This window comes from Symphalangus syndactylus, chromosome 8 (assembly GCF_028878055.3).
Source record: "Symphalangus syndactylus isolate Jambi chromosome 8, NHGRI_mSymSyn1-v2.1_pri, whole genome shotgun sequence".
Lineage (NCBI taxonomy): Eukaryota > Metazoa > Chordata > Mammalia > Primates > Hylobatidae > Symphalangus > Symphalangus syndactylus.
Window position 1 is genome coordinate 145,424,337 of NC_072430.2, and position 19,522 is coordinate 145,443,858.

Below are 19,522 nucleotides of genomic sequence, written 5' to 3' on the forward strand. Positions count from 1 at the left end.
GCCCCCCCCGCGTGATGACACACCTTCAGGGCGGGCCCAGCGTCTCAGGCCTTAGGGACACAGGTCTGTCCCAGGACCGCTCTGAGGACCCAGGCGCCCCCACTAGGGTAGGAACCCGGGGCAGAGCATGGCCCCACCACAGGGCGCGCGCCCACAGAGCCCTCACCTTGCCTGTGCCCAGGCCAGGAGACTGAGCTCCCCGCGCGCCCGCGTCCTCCCACGGGGCCTGGCGCTTTAAGAGACGCTCGATTTGCATGGCCCCGCCCCCCCGAGTGACCGCCGGTCTGGATATTTAAATCGTGGCCCCAGGGGCGGGGCTGGCCCCGAACGCGGTCCCGCCCGGCGCTTTCCTTTGCGGAGCTGCGGCGAGAGCGTCGCCCGGCCGAACGGGCGCGGGACGCGGAGCCCCCGACGGCGCGGAGAGCGGGCGCGCCCGCGCTCCCCGCACCCCGCCTGGCCCTGCCGGCCACCCGCGCGCGCAGCCTAGTCCCCCAGCGCCCTGCTCCGCCCGCGCCCCGTCCCGCCCGCACAACCCCGCGATGCGGCACGGCGTCGCCTGGGCGCTGCTGGTGGCCGCGGCCCTGGGGCTTGGGGCGCGCGGGGTGCGCGGCGCGGTGGCCCTCGCCGACTTCTACCCGTTTGGCGCCGAGCGCGGCGACGCCGTCACCCCCAAGCAGGACGACGGCGGCTCGGGGCTGCGGCCGCTCTCGGTGCCCTTCCCGTTCTTCGGTGCCGAGCACTCCGGACTCTACGTGAGTAACCCCCGGGCTCGCGGGGCGCCCGGGAGGGGAGGGCGCTGCGCCCCGGCCGCTGCCCGCCGGGCCCGGACTCCCGCCGCCGCCGCCAGCCACTTGGCACCGGGGCGGCCCGAGGTGGAATGAGGACAGCGCTTCCTCCTCGGCGGCCAAGGCCGGACAGCGGCCCGCGGGAGAGGCGCGCGGGCGGGGCGGGGGCGGCAGCCGCCGGGCACCGAGGCGGGGGCGAGTGGAGCGCGGCGCCCCGGCCCCTGCCAGACCTGCCGAGCGCGTCTTCCCGGCGCCTGATTCCCAGAGGAGAGCAGGGGGCCCTGGTACTGCCCTGGTTTTCGCACATGGCAATGTGGCCGTGGGCACGGGCTTCCCGGGCCTCAGTTTCCCAAGTGGGGCGCCTGGCCTGCGAAGGTTGAAGCCCCTCCTTGGGCCATTTCAGCTCCGCCCCCCGTGGACGCCAGTGCCGCCCAGAGCCAGGAGGCTGGACCCCTTGTCCAGGCGCTCAGGGCAGGGCCTGCTTCTTCGCAGACCCTCCTAGGCAGGCTAGCAACAGGCTTGCCCCTCCCTGCGCTCCTCTCCGCAGTCTGGGGGCTGGCCGCTCAGGCTCAGACTCTCCAAACAGGACTCCCAGTGGGACTCTTGGGGCCAGGGACTCATGACAGCAGGCTCAGCTCAGCTGAAGGAACAGGCCCGAGTGCCAGTTCTGTCTCCATGGCTCCCAGAGTGTGACCCTAGGCCAAGCCCTTATGGCAGCCCAGGGAATGAAATGCACCTGGTAACTGCATAGAGCACTCGCCCTGAGTAGGCCATGGTGCACTGGTACCAGGTGGTTCCCTGAAACACCCCAGATCATATCTAGAAAACTGCTGAGCCAGCCTCAAGTAGAGTCCCCTCCAGCTCCATCACCACTGCCACCTCCACCATCAGCCCTCCCACACCCTCGCCCACCTCCAGCCTCAACCCACTGCCAGCCACGTCGCCTCTGCCATCTGTGCTGCCCGGAGTAACACCACCTGTACTGCCAACTCCACCATCAACACCACTACCTTCAACCCCACCACCAGCAGCACTGCCGCCACCACCACCTTCCCCATGGTCCCCAGCTTCCCGTCGTCACCATCCACATCCTCTGCCTGGTTGTCATCATCCGTCCCCACCTCCATCCATAGGGCCTCCTCCACCACATGCCCTCTAGTACGCCTCCCACCCCGCAACTGCCAACACCATCCACAGCACCCACTGCGTTTTCCCCACCTTCTCAGGAAGGCCTCCCCGCCTCGGTGGCAGCACTGGGTGACCTGACCGTGGTGGGAGGGGCAGCCATGCTGTCGGTGCTACCCCCTGAAAGTCCCTCTGGACCAGGACTTGGGCAGAGGAACGGGACTGACTCCTGGAAGTACAAAGTGGGTAGGACAGAATGGTGCTCAGCGTTGGCCCGAGCTGGAGGAGGCCTGTCTACTTGAGGTATGGGACACTCACATTGGCAACATCCGAACAGAACTCAAGAGGCTCCTTAAGCATTTGGGCCAGGCTCAGCGTTCCCACTTACAGTCACAGGTGAAAATATTATTAAAATGGTTAACCCACTTAACAGCCTCACCGAAAACATCTGCCCTTGCCAGAGCAACTGGGGGAAACAGCTCTAACGTGGGAAGATCTGCTAGGAAAACAAGGGTTTCGTCAGAAATGAACCTTTTGGTTGCTAACAAAACATTTATCTCCATCAGAGCTTTTTCCTGAAACAAAGATATTATTTGAAAAACATTTGCCGATGTGGACACAGTGCCTGCAGTGCACTTCACCTTTCTGTTTGCTTAGCAGGATTCTTGAGGGTGTGTTGCCCAGGACACCTTGCCTGAAGTAACTGTGAGGGCTCTGTGGTCAAGGAGGGAGAGAGAAAGGGGTGGTTGGCAGCAGGTTAGGGCTGAAGCCAGGTGGAAAGAAGGGAGGCATTTGTTCTGAAGGAAGTGGACCTGCCTGGGGCCTCCCACGCCCACCCAGGCCGAGCGGACCCTCTTCTGAGGCCCCTGGCTCTGGCCCTTGTCCAGCTCCAGTCAGTAGGGGCCTGGTGTCTGCTGGCCCTGGACTCAGACTCCCATGTCAGGCCCAGCCAGGACCTTCCAGCCCCCATCCCACTGCAGTGACCTCTGCGCTCCTCCACCCCCAGCCCGTCGCTTGACCAAGAGTAGGCTTGTTGTCTGAATGAATGAATGTGCCTCCCTTTGACACTGCCTGCAAGTCACAGGTAGAAATTAGAAGTGCTCTTGCATGAGGTGGGTGCTTCTTCTGTCTTCATCAGAAATAGCACATGGATTACGGCCCTAGCAAGACAGCTCTGCCACACATGGAGTGGCCCACTTTCCAGAAGGGACCCATCGTTTTGCTTCTTTCCCATGTCATAGTAGCTGTATGTGTGTGATAAGTCGTAAGGCTCTGAAAAGTGTTGAAAGTGCATTTTATTGCTAAGGTTCTACACACAGACAAAGATATGCAGCCAAGGAGTGTGGCGTGCTGAGGAGTGTGGCACGCTGCCGCTATCCTGCCATGCAGGAACTGCCAGTGTGCATTAAGACGGAGCTTGCCGCGGTCTGTGGGGTCTGTGCAGGTGGAGTGGTTTCCTGGGGGCAGGTGCAGGGAATGAGAGAGGAAATCTTCCTGGTGCCTCCTACACTGAAGCCCCTGGCTCCAAGCACTGCCCCCATCCACAGCATGGTCTTTGGGCCACGGTAGGATCTCAGTTTCTTTGGCATCAGGACCCCCGACAGAGCCCTGAGCAGAGGCAGGGAGGATTTGAGGGCCGAGAGTGGGTGGTGCCCTGCAGAGCCCCACAGGCGAGAAGGAGGAATGCGGACAGTCAGACTGACCCTCGCTGCTGCTGGCCGAACCCCTACTCTGTGCCCTGAGGCTTGGTGCCACACCCCAAGTCTGCTGGCTCTGGCACTGCACATTACCATCCGGGCACAGTCCCAGCCCTACCCCTCCCGGAACAGGGAGCTCAGGGCAGCTGCTCTGGTGTGGGAGTTCACATGCAGCCTGTGACCTTTGTCTGGTCATTTCCTCCCTGAGCCTCTGTCTCCCCATCTGTGTGGTGAAGCTCCCCCATCAGGTCATACCTGTGACACACCCCATCACTGTCACGATTGTGTGGTCACCAGCTCCAAGCCATCTGGAAAATCTACCCTGACCCACAGGGACTGTCTCAGTGGGACCGAGGCCTGCGCATGTGCGAATCTGGGAGCAGACATGGGGAGAAATCACTGCCATCTCTGCTCTTTTCTGAGCTCATGAAACACACCAGGAAATGCAGGAGCCCCTTGGCTGGGAGGACGGTCCTGGGCTACCCCTTGGCCACCCTATTCAGTGAGGTTCCAGGGCTGGCCCACCCCCTCAGCACCCGCTTCTTGCTGCTGCCTGGGTGTGGCGGAAGCAGATGGAAGGGGATCCTGGGGAAGTGGAATGGGGCTGGAGTCAAGGAGGATGCTGGGGCGAGAGAGCCTGGTGACTCCAGGTGAAGGCCATAAGCCCAGGACACCTGCGATCTGCCTGGACCTCACAGGCAGCGCCTGAGAGGATGGAGCAGGACAGTCATGCCCAGTGCACATGAGGAAACTGAGGCTCAGAATGCAGATTCAGGGGCCTTCAGACTCCTGTGTACAGCTGCCTCTTACTGTGCCACCCCAAACTCAGTGGGACCCAAACAGAAGTCCTGTTTCCTCCCTGGCCCCCACCCATCTCCATGAATGAACCCCTGAGAGCCTCCCCAATGCCTTGCTCCTCTCCCTCACCCTCCACGTCAGCAGCAGCTCCCTGGCCCCCACCCATCTCCGTGAATGAACCCCTGAGAGCCTCCCCAGTGCCTCCCTCCTCTCCCTCACCGTCCACGTCAGCAGCAGCTCCGCCTACATCTCTACTTGGACCATTTCCCAGCTGTCACCTTCTGGACGCAAGCTCCATCCCCACTTGCCTGGACACCTGTGGCACCCCCTTGCTGACCTCCAGCTCCTGGCCTCTCCCTCCAGCCTGCCCTCCACTGTGCAGAGTGGCCAAGGGAGCCGTACAAAACATCAGTGGGATCCTGTCTCTCCTCGCCAGAATCCCTGCTACACTTCCTTGATCCCCTCTGCCCTCCCGCCCCCCGCCCCGCTCAGACACTTCCCCAGCCCCGCCCTCTGTGCTCACTGCAACTTGTTGGTTCTGACCTCACCTGGGTTGCTCCTTGGTTTTCTTGTTTGGAATGTGCACCCCATGAAGGCAGGGACCACATCCATCCTCATGCCACCATTCTGGTGGTGGGCTCAGAATAGGCCTCAGACGACAGCCTGGGGCTGCAGTGGTGGTGGTGCCCCGGTGAAGGACTCTCTCTTCCACCCCTGCTGAGGCCAGAGGATGCATGCAGCAAGATGCCGGCGCCCTGAGCAGTGAGTCCTCCTGTGCCCCATCCACATGGTGGGCTCATGGTGGTGGCCACCAGCACATTTCTGCACCATGTGTTCCCCAAAGCAGAAGCAGTCCCACCTTCCCTGACAGGGTCTTAGCCTGGGAGTCAGCTTTTCCACACAGAGATGCGGGACCTGCACACTTCAGCCTCAGCCCATGGCCAGCTCCCTCCCAGGACTGGCCTGACCCCTGGCACAGGCACAGCTGTTGGAACATGGTAGTGTGATAGGGGGTCCTGGCTGCATGCTGGGCCCCATAAGGAAAGTCTCTGTCTGCACTGCCCCATCTCTGCACGTGACCTGCTTAGAGAAGAGGCTCACAGGGAAGGCAGGTCAGTTTGTGTGATACTGGCATGAAGTGTTGTCTGTGACACTTCTGTGTGTGATGGGCCATGGGAAGCCATAAGGCTGCACACGGGAGCAGCAATTTGTAAAGGTGGCCATAAAAACGTTGGTTATCGTTTATACTGCCCTCTGCCTTCTAACATCTGTGGTTTCTGATGAGCCCTTTCTTGGCTGAGTGAGCTGGAATAGGGCTGGAAGCCCCTGGGCTGGACAGGGCCAGGCTGTCCTATGTGAGGAAGGAGAGAGGCTGACGCATGTATGGAGGAGAAGATCCTGGAGTGGGGATGAGCCAGGGGGTGAGGCTGGCCTCTGCTTGAGGCACAAAATGATCCTCACATCCCACTAGGGGAGCCATGAAGAAAGGAGATGTGTGTAGGCAGTGGGCACAACACTGATAAAACTGCAGTCTGAGCATTTGTTGTGGCTTCTTGTTCTGGCTTCCTGTGAAATCTTCAGCAAAACCCTTACCACACCTTAATGACTGTGGCCTTGATTCTTTTTCTTGTAAATGCTAAAAAAAAAAAAAAAAAAGAAGTGTAGTATTGATTTTTTTAATCCAGCCTGACAAATCTTTTTCTTTTAATTAGAGTGTTTTAGACCATTTACATTTAATGTAATTATCAATATGGTTGAATTTTAACTTATCATCTTCCTATTTGTTACATCTGTTCTCTGTAGTTTCTTCTTTTGCATTTTTAAAAATGATTTCATATTATCTCTACTACTGGCTTATTAGTTACACCTCTGATTTATTTTTTTGTGATTATTCTAGATTTAAAACACATTTTTAACTTAACATAGTTTACCTTCAAATAATATTATACTCTTTCAAGTATGATATAATAACCTTATAACAGCATACATCCATTTCCCTTCTGGCCCTCATGCTATTGTTGTCATATATATTACTTTACACATGTTATAAACCCAATAATGCACTGTTAACTTTTTGTTTGTTTTTTTGAGATGGAGTCTCACTCTGTCACCAGGTTGGAGTGCAGTGGCGTGATCTTGGCTCACTGCAACCTCCGCCTCCCAGGTTCAAGCAATTCTCTGCCTCAGCCCCCTGAATAGCTGAGATTACAGGCACCCACCACCACACCCAGCTAGTTTTTTATTTTTAGTAGAGACGGGGTTTCACCATCTTGGCCAGGCTGGTCTTGAACTCCTGATCTCGTGATCTACCCACGTCAGCCTCCCAAAGTGCTGGGATTACAGACATAGGCCACCATACCTGGCCGATGTTTTTTTTTTTCTTTAAAACAGTCAATTATCATTTAAAGAGATTAAAAATTAGAAAGTCTTTTATATTTACCCACATATTTACTGTTTCCAGTCTTCTTCATTTCTTCATGTAGGTCCAGATTTCTTTTTTAAAAAAATTTTATTTTTTAAATTTTAGTTTAGTTTAGTTTTTGTTTTTGTTTTGAGACGGATTCTTACTTACTCTGTCGTCCAGGCTAGAGTGCAGTGGCACGATCTCGGCTCACTGCAACCTCCGCCTCCCGGGTTCAAATGATTCTCCTGCGTCAGCCTCCTGAGTACTTGGGACTACAGGTGCCCACCACTACACCCAGCTAATTTTTGTATTTTTAGTAGAGACGAGGTTTCACCATGTTGGTTAGGCTGAATTCCTGGCCTCAAGTGACCTGCCCACCTCAGCCTCCCAAAGTGCTAGGATTACAGACCTTAGCCACCATGCCTGGCCCAGATTTCCATTTTTATATCATTTTCCTTCTGCTTGAAGGACTTCCTCTAATATTATAGTGTAGACCTGCTGGCATAGATTATCTCTGGTTTTTTAAAATCTGAAAATCTCTTTATCTTCATTTTTTGAAAGAAAGCTCTGCTGGGTGGGTGTAGAATTCCAGATTGACTTTGGATTTTGTTTGTGTTTTAAATTTTTTGAAGATGCTGCTCTGTTGTCTTCTGATTGGCATAGTTTCTGATGAGAAGTCTGCCGTCATTCCCTTCTTTGTTCCTCTGCATATGCATCTTTTTTCTCTGATTGCTTTTAAGGTATTCTTTTTATCACTGCTTTTCAGCAATTTGGTTATTAGGTGTATTGTTGTAGGCTTTTAAAAATATTTCTTCTGCTTGGTTTCATTAAGATTCATGATTTGTGAGTGTATAGTTTCCATGAAATTTGAAAAAAATCTCAGCCTTCATCAAATATTTTTTCTGTCCTTTCTCTCCTCTCTTTTGGAGACTCAAATTGTATGTACATTAAACTTCTTATTGTTGTCCCAGAGCTCACTGACAATGAGAATGAGGCTTTGTTATTTTTAAGTCTTTTTTCTTTGTCCTTCATTTTGAATATTTCTATTGTTATGTTTTCAAATTAACTGATTTTTTTTTCTACACAGTCTAACCTATTCATCCCATTCAGAGTATGTTTGTTTCATCTGTTTCACTTTTTACTCATATAAGTTGTATTTGGATCTTTTCTGCATTTTTCATTTCTCCCCTCATCATGTTGACATTTCCTTTTCTATCTAGAGCATATTTTTCATCTTTATAATAATTGCTTTAAAATTACTGTCTACTAATTTCAGCATGTACTTTTTAATACAATACTTTGACTATGTATCTGTGAACAAAAGTGAAAAGAATGGTGAACAATTATGAAACTCCAAGTGTAGCATTGTTTTCCACAGTGGTATGGGTCAGAAATGTTGAGGCTGTTGAACAAATGAGTAAATAGATTGAGAATGGTGTGAGCTTCTCTTGAAGATAGGAGTTGCAGATACGGAAAGGAGGAAACATCAAGTGAAACCTCTGGCTTTGTATTAGATTTGACTTCAGCATATCCGTATAACCTCATAGCACATATTTCCGTGTATGTATTATGACAGATGGGTGTAGACACAGGTATATACATCTGTGTGTCTACCTACATACACAGTTCCTAGCTCTGTCCACTGAGAGAAATGGAAGCAATAATACCTCAATAGCAAAGGGCACTTCCATGCTCAGATCTTGGCTGCTAAACACCAGTCTCCACTAAAAAGAACCAGGATGCCGTGGAGATCCTAGGCTCGTGGCAAGAGAAGTGCAAGATGAGCCTGGAACATCTTGTTGTGCCATAAAGGAAGGAAGCACTAGGAGAAGGATGGAGATGGATCCAAAGGACACAGAGGCCCTCCAGAAGGGCTCCCAGTGGCAGTGTTTGGGACAATTGGAGCATTAAAACAAATAATGATAGTAACAGATTCTAATCTATTAAACAAAGGAGAAATCCATGGCTTCACACTGATATAAGTAAATAAATGATGAAACATATAAATGGGGGAAAACTGGGGCAGGACAGGCTGGAAGGGTCAGGACCTGGTCACACTGCTGCATGTCTGCGACCAGGCAGGTGGGAGCCCCAGCTTGGCTTCACCCCATTCATTCTGTACGGGGACCAGCCTCAACACCCAGGTGCCTTGGCATCCATTCCCTGGTTCTTTGCAAAGCAGGGCAAGTCATTCATTCAGCCAGCAGGTGTCAGTTATTAGACACCGCTGTGTGCAGCCCCTGCCCTTCTCCCGTGGTGCCCAGGGCTCAGCACATGCTGAAGTCGCCTCTGGGCTCTGCGGGCTGGTCAGGGAACACCAAGTGGGAGCAGGACTGTGGCCAGCCCAGGACCCTGACCCCAGTGCCTCCACACAGGAGGGCAGCCCAGGATCACACATCACACTGTCCTCTGAGCTTGTCCAGGAGCTTGTCAAGGGTCAAGCACGGCCTCTTGGGCCCTTGAGCCCATCTTTCAGCAAACATTTCCTGCCATCAGCTCTGGAGTAGGTTGGAGGCGGCAAAGTGGAGCAGGCAAGGCAGCCCTGGAGGCTCACTGGGGCAGGACGTGGGGACAGGGCTGGGGTCCTGGAGGAGTGACGGGGGTCCCCATGAGTAAGAATCTCAGGTATGTGGGGAGTGGGGGACAGACCAGGCATGCATCTCGAGATTGCATCTCTGATGGTGGTGGCTGGAGGTGACAGTGGCCCAGTGGCCACTGCAGAGATGCAGGGTGACTGCGAGGAGGCCCCTCCCTCTGAGGTGTGGACAGGCTGAAGGCAGCGGCCCAGGCTGGCGATGGATGGAAAGGGCAGGTGTGGACACCCAGACAGTGTGGGGCCACTGCCCCCAGGCCAGGCATGCCCTGGGGCCTCTGGGGGATTGGGCTGTGGCCCTGCTGACCACAGGGACTGGCGGAGCACCTGGCCAAGGTGGGAAGCAAGTGAGGCAAGGAGCGGGAGGCAGGAGCTGCTGTCAACACAAGGAAGCAGAGGGGCTGGTGGAGAGGGAGAGGCTGTGAGGACAGCAAGAGGGACAGGGCATGAGAAGGGGCACGGGGGCTGAGGGCATGGCCCCATGGGGACAGGGAAGCCACAGGGAGACCCAGGACCTCAGTCTGCAGGAGAGAGAGGACATGGCATCAACACTCTCCTGGGAACCCCTCCCTTACCCCTCCCCTGTCCGGGCACTGAATGCAGCTCAGAGGTCCCCTCCTCCAGGAAGTCACCCTGGCTGCCCCTGGTGGTAACTCTCTTCCCTCCCACTGGAACACCCCCTTCTGTCCCATGTGTGTGTCCCCGGAGGCCCAGCCCAGTATTGCCCTCGGTAGCTGGGCCAGGGGCCAGCCTCCTTCCCTTCAGGGCTGGCGTGAGGCCGCTCAGCAGGAGACCATCCCCTTCAGCCCCAGAGGCCCTGCCCATCCCGCCGGCCCAGGACGCCAGCCCCCACTGTGCCTGTGGGAGGAATCCTAATTGCCCAGAAAGCTGCCAGGAAATAAAAGACATGCCTACATTTTTCAAAACAAGCTTCTAAAACACCTCGAGGCTGTGCTGTTTCACTCTTGGCAGAGGAGTCAAAGCAGGGAACCGCAGCGCCGCCCTTTGTGATCTAACGTTTGCAGAGTCAGGGTGCCGCTTCCTGGCTCCTGGGCCCTCGGAAGTCTCTTGGGTCCCTGGCTCCCCTCCAGGCCCACCCTGTCCTGCTCAGAGCAGCCCCTTGGCTCAGGTCCGGGGGAGCAGGCTGTTGCAAATCGGCACTTTCAGCCCGAGGTCACCTCCTGGAGGCTCCCCAGACGCTTCAGCTCTTTCCTGCTTTCATCCAAGTCGGAAATGCCACTGGAGCACGTCTCTGTGCTTCCTCCTGAGGCAGCCGAGGGTCGGCCCCGTCCTGCAGGAAAGGCATGGGTGCCCGAGGGCAGGAGAGCCCTGAGTGCCAGTGGCCAGCCCCGCCCCCGATAGAGGAGGGCAAGGAGCCTCCTCCAAGTCCCCAAGTCACTGCAGCTCCAGGTTCCATGTGGCCTGGGGCCTCCCCAGTTAGCAGCTGACCAGCAGCCCAAGAATGTCAGCCTGCTCAGAGGGATCAGAGCGTCCCCTCCATGGCAAGGCCACTGTGAGGCTGGCTGGCCTTGACCACAGCCTGAGAGAGGAGGGTGAGGGCGGGGCGTGGGGCACTCACCAGGGTGCCCACCGTGCTCAGCTGTGTCCAACGCAGAGCTTTTTCCAGGCGGCCTGTGTGTGAGCCCCTCCCAGGACCTTTGTCACCCACCTGGGACTGTGATGTCCAGGTGGTAGTCTTGTTTTTCTCAGCAGCCAGTGCTTGGCTGGGAGGAGAGCAATGCCAGCAGTGATCCAGGGCCTGGGCTCCAGGCTGCAGGCAGAGCCGTGACCCTAAAGGAGACCAGAGGGTGGCCTCGGGGAGGCCCTGCATGATGGGATCTGCAGGGAGGGGCTGGGGTGCTGGGGGACGCAGCCAGGGCCTGCTGCAGCGTCTCTACCCTGCAGACCCGGAACAAGCACATTGCCCTCCCTCCCTCCCTGCCTGGGGCTGGCAGGTCCCCTGGGTCTCCTTGCACATGGAGTGGTTACATTTCTGCAAGTGTCCCAGTGGCGCTGAGCAGGCCTGCCAGGCTGGCCTCAGGCCCCAGACCCCAGCAGACAAACACTGGCCCTCAGCAGGTGTCTGAGATGCCAGCGCTGGGCAGCCTGCTGGCATTCCCGCCCCCAAAGTCAAGACGAGGGACTAAACCCACACTGTCCCTCTATGAGTGCTCAGGTCCACACCTAGCCATGAATGGGGGTGTCGGCTGGGAGATGGGCTAATCCTTTCTCCTCATTTTCCACGTCTCTATGGCGTGTTTTACAAGGTGCTATTGCAAGTAGGCAAATAACAATAATAAAATTGCCACTTTTTGGGAAGTAGCGTTTTCCCAGCCCTGAAGAATGAGAGGGACCCCAGTGCTGGGGAGAGAGGGGTTGCCGCATGGCTCCCTGCCCCGCTTCTAGCTCCTGGGCCCTCTGGCCTGGGCCTTGCCCACTACCCCCTTTCCACCGGACGTTGGGACGTCCACATCTGGAGAAAGGAAGTCCCGCGGGCCCCTGCCCTGCACTGCGGTGCTGGCACTGCCCTGTCCTGGCTGCCCTGTCCTGGCAGGGGACAGGGCCGGCTTGTTCTGCCTCCTCCCTGGCTCAGCTCCCAGCGGGGAGGGCAGCAGCTGTCTGGGGTGGGCAGAGAGGAAAGCTGGAGTGGGACAGGCGGCGGGTGGGCCCGAGGCCCCTGCACACCACACACCTGCAAGCTGGGCTCCCACTTCAAAGGCCAACAGAAAACTCAGGGCAGCAGCTCAGGAGCCAAGCAGGGAGTGGGGCCAGCTAAGGAAGAGCGTGGAGGGTGCGGCGAGGGGCAGAGCAGGGAGGTCCCCCACACCAGGCAGGTGGCCCAGCCCCAGGGACCTCAGCCACAGCGGCCTCCTGCCCCCAGATGCTTCTCCCCCAACCCAGAGGTACCACTTGTCATTTCTAACCCTTAGCTCTTTTTTCCAAAACACATGCCAAAAAGGGTACAAAACATAAATGTGCAAAAAAAAGAGCAAACGTAACGCAAACCCTGGTGGCCTCACCGCCAGGCCGAGAGCAGACGCTGCCACTGCCCCACCCTGCGCTGCCACCCCAAGGCAGCCCCTCCGGCCTGTGAAAGCGCCTTCTCACACCTGCCTTTTTCCCTCCCTGGTGTTTTTAGGGTGGCTTGTCCACATCTCTGGTGGTGCTGTTACTTCATTATCACCTCTGTATGGTTGTGTGAATAGACCACAGGTTATTTGTCTTACAGTGGTACACATTTGGGGCTGCTATTGTTGTTGTTGTAATTGAATTTTTCCAGCCTATTGAGACAAAATTGACAGTGAAAATCGTGTGATTTAATATACCTACACATTGTGAAATGACGACCACAATTGCATGAATCTGCACATCCATCACCACAGTTACCGTGTGTGTGCATGTGTGTGACAAGAACACTTAAGATTACTCTCTTAGCAAATTTCAATTAAACGAGGCAGTACTGTGTTGTTTTTTTTTTTTGCTTTTTGGTTTTTTTGTTGTTGTTGTTTTTGTTGTTTTTGAGACAGAGTCTCGCTCTTTTGCCCAGGCTGGAGTGCAGTGGCGTGATCTCAGCTCACTGCAAGCTCTGCCTCCTGGGTTCACGCCATCCTCCTGCCTCAGCCTCCCAAGTAGCTGGGACTACAGGTGCCCGCCACCACACCCGGCTAATTTTTTGTATTTTCAGTAGAGACATGGTTTCACCGTGTTAGCCAGGATGGTCTCGATCTCCTGACCTCATGATCCGCCCATCTCGGCCTCCCAAAGTGATGGGATTACAGGCGTGAGCCACCGCACCCGGCCACGAGCAGTACTGTTAACTACAGTCGCCATGAGTTACATGGAGACCCCAGAACTTACTCATCCTGTCTGACTGAAGGTTTGCACCCTCCAGTCAACATTTCCCCATTTCCCACCTCAGCCCCTGGCAACCATCCTTCTACTCTCTGCTTCTATGAACTCAACTTAATTTTCATTTTATTTGTTTTATTTTAGACAGGGTCTCGCTCTGTCACCAGGCTGGAGTGCAGTGGCCTGAGCCTAGCTCACTGTAACCTCGAACTCATGGGCTCCAGTGATCCTCCCACTTCAGCCACACCCCACTCCACCCCACCCCCCTGCCCCTAGTAGCTGGGATTATAGGCATGCACCACCACCTCCAGCTATTTTTTTTTTTATTTTTATTTTTTTGTAGAGATAGGGTCTGCTATATTGTCCAGGCTGGTCTTGAACTCCTGGCCTCAAGAGATCCTCCTGCCTCAGCCTCCCAAAGTGCTGGGGGTTATAGGCGTGAGCCACCACACGTGGCTGAGTTCAGCTATTTTAGATTCCGCATATAAGTGTCTTTCTGTGTCTGGTTTATTTCACAGAGCATAATGTCCTTCAGTTTCGTCCACGTTGTTGCAGATGGCAGGATCCCTCTCTTTGTCATGGCTGAATAATATTCCCTTATGTGTACATATGTCTGTATATATACACCACATTTTGCTTATCCATTCATCCGTCAGCAAACACTTAGGTTGAGCCTATATCTTGCTTATGAGAGTGCAGCTATTCTATGAGATACTGGTTTCATTTCATTGGGTAATACTCAGAAGTGGGATTGCTAGGCCATATGTCAGTTCTATTTTTAATTTTTTAGGTGGGGCTGTTCCTAGCTTTAGACTACTCTTTTTTCTTTTCTTTTCTTTTTCTTTTTTTTTTTTTTTTGAGATGGAGTCTCGCTGTCTTATCCAGGCTGGAGTGCAGTGGTGTGATCTCAGCTCACTGCAACCTCTGCCTCCCAGGTTCAAGCGATTCTTGTGCCTCAGCCTCCCAAGTAGCTAGGAGTGCGTGCCACCACACCTGGCTAAATTTTGTATTTTTAGGAGAGACGGGGTTTCACCATGTTGGCCAGGCTGGTCTCGAACTCCTGGCCTCAGGTGATCTGCCCGCCTCAGCCTCTCAAAGGTGTGAGCCACCACGCCAGGCCTAGACTACTCTTAACAATGCTGTTTGTGAAAACTCTTGAAGGCATGTCCCAGTGCACACAAGTCCACATTTGTGTCAAGTCCACACCCAGGAGTGGGATTTCTGAGCCGTGGGATGTGCTGTGTGTGGATGCTCCCCAGGGCCACACCCTGGCCGACGCTTCTGCAAATGGAGCAGCTGCATGGTGGGAGGTCACTGTGGTCTCCTTTTCTTTTCTATGAATGAGGCTGAGCCAGTCTCATATGTTCACTTACCACTGGATTTCATCTTTTGTGGAGTGACCGTTCAAGTGTTTTCCCTCTTTTCTACGGAGCTATCTTCTTTCTCGCCGATTTGTGGGGGTTCTTGGTAACACCAGGTCATAAGTGTTACAAACATCTTTTCTCATTCTGCACTTGTTTCATCCTCTCTACTGGCGTCCTTGGGTGGATAGAAGGTGTTAATTTTACTGTAGTAAATTCTCCATATTGCTTTCCAACAGTCTTGCCGCTGTTTCATTTTGTCCTTCACACTCAGGTCTCTAATACACCTGGAGGTGATCTTCTCGTGGGGCCCGAGGTAGTCACGTGGGTTCCTTTTTGGAGGAAAGGAAAGCAGAGCCAGCACCCTTGTTGAAAATCCGCCTGTCCCCACACACCCCCAGCGCCGTTGTGGCTGTTCCCGGGCTCTCCGTCCTGCTTCTCTGTCCCTAAGCCAGGAGCCTGCGGCTACTGTGGCCTGACTAGAAAGGCTGGCGTCTCCCAGAGCAAGCCCTTCCACCTTGCTTTTCACAAGACAGTCTTGGTTATTTTGGACTTTGCATTTTCATGTAAAATGTAGAATAGGCTTATCAAGTTACACACACGTATACACACACCTGTTGTGATATTTATTGGGATTGCGTTGACTATACAGATCAATGTGAGGAAAACTGATACCTGTACCATATTGAGTCGTGCAGTCTAGGAACCTGGCATATTTCCGTATTTGCTTAGGTTGACTGTCACATTTTCAGCAAGGTTTCAGAATCGAGTGCAGAGAAGTCTTGCACACCTTTTGTTAGATTTACTCTTAGGTACTTGATTTTTTCACACTGTCGTAAATAGCGTCTTTTCTTTAATCTCATTTTCTGGTTATTGCTGGCACATAGAACTATAATTGATTTTTTACATTTTCTAACTTTATATCCAACTGCCTGACAAAATCCCTTATGAATCTTGATAAATCATCTATGTGCAGAGTCCATGGGGTTTCTACATCCACATTCAGTCACGGCAGCAGTGGGGCTCCTTTCTACTCATTTTACTTTGTGACACATTTTTGTGTCTTCCTGCGCTGGCTGAGGCCCCCCATGAATCGTCTCATAGCAGTGGTGTTGGTGCCTGTGCTGGCTGAGGCCCCCCATGAATCGTCTCATAGCAGTGGTGTTGGTGCCTGTGCTGGCTGAGGCCCCCCATGAATCGTCTCATAGCAGTGGTGTTGGTGCCTGTGCTGGCTGAGGCCCCCCATGAATCGTCTCATAGCAGTGGTGTTGGTAGAACCCTTGACTTGTTCCTAGTCTCAAAAAGCAAGTGTTCCAGGTTCAGCATTGAATACGATGTGTGCGCTTGTGTGTCTGAAGCCTTCTTCAGATTGCCGGCTGCCTTCTACTCCTCGTATTCCCAGCGTTTTTAATCACAAATGGACGTTGACTTTTATTCCATGCCTTCTCTGTACCTCTTCAAATGATAATATGATTTTCTCCTTTAATCTGTTAAATTGGTCATTTAAATTAAATTAATGGCAAATTAAATTAATAAAGTTAAATTAATGGCAAATTAAATTAATAAAGTTAATTTAATGGCAAATTAAATTAATAAAGTTAACTTAATGGCAAATTAAATTAATAAAGTTAAATTAATGGCAAATTAAATTAATAAAGTTAATTTAATGGCAAATTAATTGGTTTTCTGATGTAAAGCATAGCTGTGTTCCTAACAAAAGCCCAACTCTGTCACGGTGGATTTTTTTTTTTTTTTTTTTTTTTGTTTGAGATGGAGTCTCGCTCTGTCGCCCAGGCTGGAGTGAGTGGCACGATCTCAGCTCACTGCAAGCTCCACCTCCCGGGTTCATGCTATTCTCCTGCCTCAGCCTCCCGAGTAGCTGGGACCACAGGCACCTGCCACCTCGCCCAGCTAATTCTTTTTGTATTTTTTTAGTAGAGACAGGGTTTCACCGTGTTAGTCAGGATGGTCTCGATCTGACCTCATGATCCTCCTGCCTCGGCCTCCCAAAGTGCTGGGATTACAGGCGTGAGCCACCGCGCCCGGCCCATGGTGGATTATTTATCCTCTTTGTATATTGCTGAATCAGTTTGCTAATAATTCATGTAAGGTTTTAGCAACTTTATGTGAAATTGGCCTGGAGTTGTCCGTTCATGTACTGTCTTTGTTAAATTTTAGTATCCAGGTTATGGTGGCCTCATAAAATGGATTCGTCTATCTAGAAGAGTCTATGTGTCTCTGGAATTATTTCTTGAATGTTTGGTGTAACTCACTGGTGATGCTATATGGACCTAGAGTTTCTTGCTGGGAAAATTTTGAATATTCATTCAATTTAATGATTATATAAAAAGTTGCATTTTCTGTTTCCACTTACATTTGATAAGTTGCATTTTTCTTTCTTTTTTTTTTTTTTTTTTTTTTTGAGACGGAGGTTTTGCTCTTGTTGCCCAGGCTGGAGTTCAATGGCACAATCTTGGCTCATTGCAACCTCTGCCTCCCGGGTTCAAGCAATTCTCCTGCCCCAGCCTCCCGAGTAGCTGGGATTACAGGCATGCACCTCCATGTCTGGCTAATTTTGTATTTTTAGTAGGGACGGGGTTTCTCCATGTTGGTCAGGCTGGTCTCGAACTCCCAACCTCAGGTGATCCACCCACCTTGGCCTCCCAAAGTGCTGGAATTCCAGGTGTGAGCCACCGCACCCAGCCAAGTTGCATTTTTCTAGAAAATTTTTCATTTTATATAAAATGTCAAGATTGTACCCTTCTTACAGACTAACAAGTTGCCCTGTTACTGGTTCATGGGTGCCGGCAGAAAGCATGAAACTCTCACGTTAGAGCCTCATGGCCCAGCAAGTAGCAAGAGTGGTTTGTGTTGGGTTCTGTTACTGTCCAAGTCCTGCCAGCATGGCGTGGAGGGGACCAAGGAGACGCTATGCACAGTGGGTTTACATCACAGCCAAGAAACATGGAGCCTGGGGAGTGCGGCTGTTCCATAGCAAGCCTGTTTTTCGCCCCCAAGGTGACAGTTCATCCCTCAAGGTGGATCTCTGCAAACACAACCCTAAGAAATGACCCAGGCAAAGAGTGGACAGGGCCTTGTATTCTCTTGTAGTTGGCAAAAAAGTGCAGAGCCACAGCAGAGTGCCTCTCCTACCAAGCCACCTCCTCAGCCCCACACATTCTTGGCCAAACTCAAACGTTCATACCAGTATATGCCACGCCAGCAGCCAGAACCAAATCCTCCTGATCTCCTCCCACGGCAAGTGGGTGAAGGCTGCTGTCCACAGGAATCCCACAGCGGGACCTCAACCATGACCCTCAGGGGCCCAGGCGCAGCCAGCTGCGAAGAGTCCTGCAGAGCCCCGTAGGTCTAATTTGAGAGAGCCAGGATGCAGTCTGAGGCCTGGCTGTTATCCTCGTGGCCCATGCAAGGAGTTTGACGGCGCTGTTGACGCCGCCGTCAATAATTACAGAGGCAATGAGTGAGCCAAAAAAGCGACTCCCGCTGCAATAACCAACTCGTCCTGGTTTATCCGGAATTGAAAGTCTCGTGTGCCGGGGACCCCCTCAGTCCCAGGCAAACCAAGGTGGTGGGTACCTTGATCCCTTTCCCGACTGGAGAGGCATTCCAAGGCTCACTCCCACCCAGGTAACACGCAACCCGAGTCGCTCTGTCTGAGAACCGCCATTCACCTTGCCGTGGTGCCTGCTGTGCTGATTGGGTTAAGTCTTTTTGCCACGTCACCGCGCATTTGCAGCTTTGATCACCATACACGATGTAACCCACAGGCGCTCAGATGACGGGGAAGCTATGAATTCAAGTCAGCAAGACGGAAGCAAGGTTGTGCCCACACATGCACTTACATGGGGGCACGTTTGGGTGCAGATACCAGCTGGATCCACAGGACGGAGATGGGGAACCCAGCGCAGGTCAGGTTGCCAGCTCAGCAGCCTGATTCAGGCGGGCCATGAGGCACCTTGCCAGGTGCTGGATTTAAGGAGCAAAGAACATTCATTGTTCACTCAGCCCCCTGCACCTCCCGGGATCTAAGGTGGTCCCTGGTCAGGAGCCGAGACTGGTGCTCTCCCTTCTCAACCAGGAAGCCAGAATGCACATCCCAGGAACTTTCACTCACCTTTCCCCAGTTTGTCCCCAACTCACACCCAGACCTGTCACAGGGCAGTGCAGGCACAAGGCCAGCAGGAGCACTGGTGTGAGAGCCACAGAGAAGCCCTGCTCCCAGGCTGGCACCCGCGGACCACCGCAGATGAACCCAGCTAGCGGTGCCGTCAACCAAGCCACCCACGTGTTCATGACTCAGGACTGTGTCAGCCCCACAGGAGAACCCAGGTGGCTGAACCAGAGCTGAGTGAATTCCTGAGGCCCCTTTTTGGCCGGGCTGCTGCCTGGAGAGCAAACCAACCAGGCAGGCTGGGGCCGCTGTCAGGGAAAGAGCCTTAGCAGGCCCGGAAATGGTCAGAGCCAAACCCCAAGGCTTCCAGGTAGGTCTGTGTCGCCCCGCAGAAGCCCCACCTTTTGTCCTGTCATTACCCAAAGGGCGGCCAAGCGGAAAAGAACCCTTTTGGAGGATGGGATGAGCATGTTGAGGATCAGACTGTCCGCCCATGGTGTGTAGACCAGGGGCAGATGCCCATGGCGTGTGGCCCAGAAGCAGGCAGGGAGGCAGAGGCTGGAGTCCTTTGGAGTTGATTTTTGAGGAGGCTGGTCTAGGGCTTGAAAATACCGGGAGGCTGCGGATGGGAGGGATCCTGGAATATCCATCAATACGTGATTAGTGACCCATGGCTGAGTGACCTGAGACAAAGGGAGCATCACTGTCAGATGCAAATTGTCTAGAAAGTCAAAAGCACTCAGTGGTGTGGCCAGGGCAGGCTTATTGGACTGGAACA

General features: G+C 53.3%; 1 protein-coding gene across 1 annotated transcript in view; it reads left to right on the forward strand.

Annotated features, from left to right (window-relative positions):
* The first annotated feature begins 318 nt into the window (after nt 1-318).
* The window catches only part of SNED1 (sushi, nidogen and EGF like domains 1), a 99,223-nt gene continuing 80,019 nt past the window's right edge, over nt 319-19,522 (forward strand). The window contains exon 1 of the mRNA XM_063645424.1: nt 319-752. Within this exon, the coding sequence (XP_063501494.1) occupies nt 540-752 (213 nt within the window). The 5' untranslated portion in view covers nt 319-539. The remainder of the gene's footprint in view (nt 753-19,522) is intronic.